Here is a 6,164-nt window from a genome sequence, read left to right on the forward strand (position 1 = left end):
ATATTCTCTGGTTCTGTGCCCCATTAAAAGCCACGAATCTCCTCCATGATGAGTCGGGAGCGACATGTTTAAAAGTGACCACAAATGATTCCTGTTCTTACCAACGACTGATACAATGTAAACCTCCCATTGTAGGGTTTGGGAGAATTGATTGAAAAGTTCAAGTTTGATCATCAATTTAAAGATCAAAGGAAGTAACTATCTGGTGTCAGAACTCGGTGATGGTTTATTTATTGATAATGGAATCTGCTCAGTGAAAAATAAATGATTTGGAATCTAATTTACAGCATTGTGCTTTCCTGTTTTTATGCATTACTACATATGAGCCACGATGATTTTTTGAAAGAAAATCTATGCAGACAAAAATAACAAAGACATACATATTATTTATATCACTGTGCCACTTTGTCTCAGTTTTAAAAAAAAGTGTGAAATGTGCATTAATGTCGAAAGTAAATTAAGAATTTTAAGAATTCTTAAACTGGCTCTCTTTAAAAAGTGATCACACTCTATTGCACAAGCGCAATATGCAGTTAATGTTTTATAATATCAAACTGGAATATCTGAACGGTTTTTTTTTTCTTTCTGACATATGGCAGAATATAACTGAGTCAATGTGACAGTGATCTGTTTCATCCCCACTCGTTATTCCAAAATATTTCAGTAATCTTTCATCACATAAATAACATTGATCCGAGCTTGGTGTGTGTGTACCCGGTGTACCCGGACAGCCTACTGTAGGTGTCAATGTGCGCTGTGCGTCTGTGAATAAGCGGCCTCTGAGCCTTTTCATCCAAATTACCGCTTGGCGTGGTTCTCCAATGTTGAAGCCCTCTGAGCTCCAAAGAGAATAAAACCTGTCTGACAGTAAAAATGGCCGTGTCCTTTTAAGCCCTGCCAAGACCGTATAGCTGGAGTGACAAGATAGCCGGAGTGCTTTAGCGCGTCTATTCCGCTTGGCTGCGGCCGCACCAAAGCGCTCTGCACTGCGCACTAAAAACCATCAAGTGCACAAAGAAACCACAAAGCTACCAGTGTTTTAACCAGAGCCCTGCAGCGTAATCAGAGTGGAACCGGCCCAGCATTGACTCGCCAACATTTGACTTTCTAATGACTGTAATGGAATTACATGGTGCTGTCGCGTTGGTAATGAGGAGCGGACTGACTGAGTCGCAGAGAGTCTTCAGCCCTCTCAACTATCAAATAAAAGAGGTTCAAAAGAGGAAATATTTGGTAACCACATGTTTTGTTTTTGTCCTAAAAATGATCAAACGTAAGAACAATGGAAAAAAATAAAATAATGAAAATAATAGAAAGCTGATCCAACCCACCTACGATGCTGGAGGTTTTTTAATAATCCATATTTTTATAATCCTAATCCGGCTTTGCCCCTCTGCTTTGCATGTCGCCTCTGCCATGTGTTTGCAGCTTTCGGGCCCACATGGTTCATATATGCGGCGGTGGAGTGTCGGTGGAGAGGGGGCGGCCTCAGAGGAGGCCGTGGAGGGACACATGTTGGAGGAATGCCGCTACCACGGGAAAATCTGTCCCGGCAGCACCTGGCAGCACAGAGCCGCATTCAACAGCCTCTCACCATGCTGCTGCGCGCCCGCGTGCGCTCCAAACACCTTCAGCTGTTTTGGGTATAGTGTGTCTGCTCATTTGCATACATTAGCATATTTATGTCACATTATTAGTGCGTTTTAGTTTGGGTGATTTAATTCTGACTCAATCTGCATGATAGTTAAGATCTCACGTAGATATAACGTGTGTACTTAACATGTTAATATCATGTGAATATGAGGCTTCATGACATGCTCCACGCGTGCACCTGCTGACACGTGAGCTGTTTACTGTGAGTAAATAAAGATCATAGCTGTTTACACATGCAGCATGATGACAAAGCGAGGGAAAACTATTAAGATACTCGAATTTTTATTATGGCCTAGGATGGGTTTATAAAACAACAGCCTTATTTTTCAATGAGAAGTTGAGTTTAAAATCTTTACTTTTGCGGGACCTCATGCCTCGTTACCCCAACATTACTTCAACGATATTGTACTATATAACATGAGATATTTTAAACGTCCTGCTTAATTCATCACGAGTAAAAAAAATATGATAAAGACAAGAAGAAAACGTGTCTGAGATTGATTGGACAGACTAATAATGCCTCGTTTCTTTGGACTGATGCAGATTTACCTCTCAGAGTGCAGAGCTGCTGCTCTGGTGGTAAATAAAAATAATACAATTGATAATAGTAATAAGAGAATTTCATTTTCTTTTCCTTTTTAGTTTTGAAAATGTCGTATTTGTGCGGAGTTGCTTTTATTATTTGATTTTGGACCAGCTTTTCCTCAGCAGACATTTAATTAATAAACTGTCAGAAAAATACTGATATGTCGATGGACGCTTTATTTCACATTGGATTAAATAACAACAGTGATTGCAAACGATTCATTTTCATCAGTAAGTGCCTTTTATTTGCAGTGAGCATAAATATAACATGTTGCAGGACAATATATATTTCGTAATCATTGAATTAAATTAAAACATATATTATCACTCGTAGAAAAAAATAAATACATGATTGCCATTTGCCTGAATTACAAAAATAAAATTATCAACGTGATAAAACTATTTACAACATTGAACTCAATATTGGAAACTGTACAGTCAGCTCACACGGTGTCCTCACTGTTACACGGCGCCTCAGTGCGCATTCACACACACTAACACACGCTCACACACATTAACATGACCCGCTTCATCATGGACACATTCACTATGTGCAACACAAGAGTCTGTTCATTTAAGCCACCAGGCCGAAAGGAGGCTCGTTTTCAATGTCTGTTAGGCCCGGTTTGTTGTGGAGCTTTCGGGGGTCTTCCGGTGTCCAGACTTTGGCAGTGCGAATGATGTTCTGCTCCCGGAGTTGTTTTTCATCAGACCAGGACAGAGAGTGACCAGCCAGGGGAGGGAGGCCGTAGTCGGGGTCACTGGGAGAGGGAGATCCTGAAAGAAAAAGTGGAGGAAAAACACGTTTAATAACAGTTCTTTATATGAACAGCATGCAGATGAAAGACATGCAAATAATGCATGCGTAATCTGTGGATGAGAGATTCTTGGACAGACACTCTACATTTCATCCTACCTCCTCCTAACATATTAAATGCTCATGACCAAAGTGGAATCATCTTGAAATGGACTTACTTGTCCCTCTGTGACAGATGATGATTTTCTTGGGCTGCGCATGCGTCTCGCTGCTGGAGTTTCTGATGGGCAGATCAGACTGCACAAGCTCTGCGAGAAAGTTGATGTATCCGATGGCGAGCCGCAGGGTGTCCACCTTGGAGAGCCTTTTCTCGTAGGGCAGGGTGGGGATGTGCGAGCGGAGCCCCTCGAAGGCGTCATTGATGGACTGCATCCTCCGCCGCTCCCGGACGTTGGCCGCCTGCCTCAGCTGCTGCATCTCCGTATCTGACCTCATCCTCCTCCTCCGCTTCATCATCGGCCCGCCGTGATGAGGGGACAGCTCCGAGGTGCTGTCTGCGCAGCCGTACGAGAAGGTGGAGGAGGACGAGGAGAAGGACAAGTTTCCGATGTCATAGTCTGCATCGTGAGGCGCTGCTCTGCCGCCGCCCTCTTTGCCGTAGTAGTCCTGGAAGTGACTCGTGAGAAAGTCCACGTCGTCATCCAAAAAGTCGTCAGTGTCAAAGTGGCCGTCCCTCGACGAGTGGTCGGTGAAAAACTCGTCATCGTCGAAGTAAGGAGGGGAGGAGAAAGATTCGAGTCCGGAGAACGGGTCCAGCACGCTGTCCATGCTTGTCTCTGCGTTTCCTTCTATTGTTAGTTGGTAACAATGAATTCTCTTCTTTTATGAACTCTGTGTTCACTCTCCACAGCCAACAGTTAGTTTTTAGTTCAACCGGCACGCGAGGCTTCTTTATAGCGACATCCATAGTCGCGTGCCGTTTGCTAGAAGCGCCAACCAATCACAGCTCGGTCCGCGAGGCGCATCTCGAGATAAGCCCCTAGAAAGACACGCCCCCTGCCCCCCCTCAACTAACATCTCAACTCTGCCCTGACACCGGCTGCTCAGCCGCATCACAGCGCCTTGATAAAACAGGCTATTTTATAGTTTGTCACAAAATTCAAATATTTGATCCCTGCAGGTCTGACCTGAGAGAATGTGAGTATTTTCCTTAACCACCGCCATAGTCCTCCCTCCCCCCTTTTTCTATTCTTAATATGACGACAATGCACAAATCAAGGACCAATAAATAAACATTTTCGATCTGATATTAACCACTTGCTTTTATCCGTAGTTTAGAATAAAATGATGTTTTCAACAAGAAAGTCCTGAACTGATCACTAATAAAACAAAATTAAAAAAAATTGTAAGCGCACAGCTTGTCCTCACAGCTTGTTGTCAAATATTGCAAAACTTGCTGTTGAAATCCTCAAGAAACTGAGCAGCAGCAGGTTGCATACATCGAGTTTTCCTTCATGATCAGAACTCAACGTGGTTCGATAAATGTTTAATCATGGGCTGTTGAAGTTATACTTCATTAATGATCATGGGGACATTGCACACAACATGAGAAGAAGAACATATCAGAAATATCCAGTCAGGAAACTGAAGGTCAAAAAGTCATTAAAGACACTGCAATGGTATTGTTCTTTCTTAAAAGTGGTTTAAAGAGTTTTATTGATGCTACATGACATATCAATTATATCAACCTTGATATACACATTATAGTCTAACTTGGAGCAGTGCATATGATGGACAGGTTTGAAGGCTCACAGTCCGCCTGCTGGTCTGCACAGAAGCCCTCAACTCTCTCATTTATTTAGCGGTAAGTGGGCAGCGCAGCTCCATAAAGAGCTGCACCAGTAGAGTGGCCGATGCACCACTTGTGCCCGCCAGTGTGTTTTTTATTGGGAGAACAGGTCGACAAATAAAAGCACAGTGGTGGGCCTCGGAGCGCACGCCTCTCTGACACCTCACGCGCCATATTAGCGCTCCCCGGTATACCGACTGAGACTGCCCACCGGTCTGGGCTCTGTAAGTACGCATCTATTCAGAGCACTGAGTGAAAGGACTCACTTTGTTCTGGAGACAAAGTAGACCTTTTTGCAGGAGCTGCCTCGGTGCGCGCGCACCGCGTGTGCGGTTAGTGGTGGTGTGACAGAAAGCTGCATCGCGGGCCGTGGCCGTGGGAAGAAGGCCAGTTGCGTCCTCAACGCCAGTCAAAGCAACATGTCGGGTTATAAATGAGGCTTGCGCTGCTGTCGACATAATGAAGCTGTCGCTGGGAACCCGCGTGCATTAACAAAGACACAATAAACGCACATCCCGGTACCAACCAGGTGCTGAACACAACACCAACCGCTGACAGGACCCTGCAGAACTGTGCATGAAACCCTGCGCTGAAAACACCTTCCAAATAAATGAGGAGGAAAATTCACCCTTCAGCTCTCTGCTTCCGCATGGTTCTCCTTCCTCCTGCAGACAGACGTGAAATAATGCCACTGGTTGTTTCTCTAATCTCAAAAAAAGGAGCGACAGCTCTGACAAACAAGCCACCATATTTACTTTAAGACAGCGAGGCTCAGAGGACAGTTACTCATTAGCTCCAATGATCCCGAGCCTGTTCAGGAAGACATGTTGGATGTTTCTCAGTGACTTTTAGGAGCTGACCTAAACCTTTTTTTTTAGATACATGTAAAGCGTCTTAAATTGTCAAACATTTAAAAAACGATGTCATTGTGACAGGTGTGATTTCTGAAATTGGTTGTTTATCATCATCTGTTATTGCTGTGCGCCAACACTGATCCACAGGTTCCTTGCGCGCAATCCGAATCATAAATGAGTCTGTATTTTCTTTAAAGCTAAATAATAAAACGTAATTAGAAGTGAAATAAAATGAAATGAATATGTAAACACACTCACAAAACACACGAGTTGATGCATTATAATAAAAATTAAGATTCAAATGTCTCTGCTCCTGTGGCTCATGTTGTCCCAGTTCATCTAAAAGGATGATTTTTAAAGGTCTTCTCTTGTTCGCATGCAGACACTGTTTAAAACACTTTGGGCCTTTAATTATTCTTTATGCATGCACACATGAATAAACTAAAATGCAACATGTGTTGGAGTG

The 6,164-nt window shown here is 43.3% G+C and overlaps 1 protein-coding gene across 1 annotated transcript; it reads right to left on the reverse strand.

Annotated features, from left to right (window-relative positions):
- Positions 1–2,517: 2,517 nt before the first annotated feature.
- ptf1a (pancreas associated transcription factor 1a) lies at positions 2,518–3,883 on the reverse strand. The gene is made up of 2 exons (XM_079348565.1): positions 3,214–3,883; positions 2,518–3,015 (listed from the first exon to the last, which is right to left on the reverse strand). The coding sequence occupies exons 1-2, from the start codon at positions 3,821–3,823 to the stop codon at positions 2,813–2,815; spliced, it is 813 nt and encodes a 270-aa protein (XP_079204691.1). The 5' UTR covers positions 3,824–3,883; the 3' UTR covers positions 2,518–2,812.
- Positions 3,884–6,164: the final 2,281 nt, after the last annotated feature.

Source organism: Symphodus melops (assembly GCF_947650265.1).
Source record: "Symphodus melops genome assembly, chromosome: 7".
Lineage (NCBI taxonomy): Eukaryota > Metazoa > Chordata > Actinopteri > Labriformes > Labridae > Symphodus > Symphodus melops.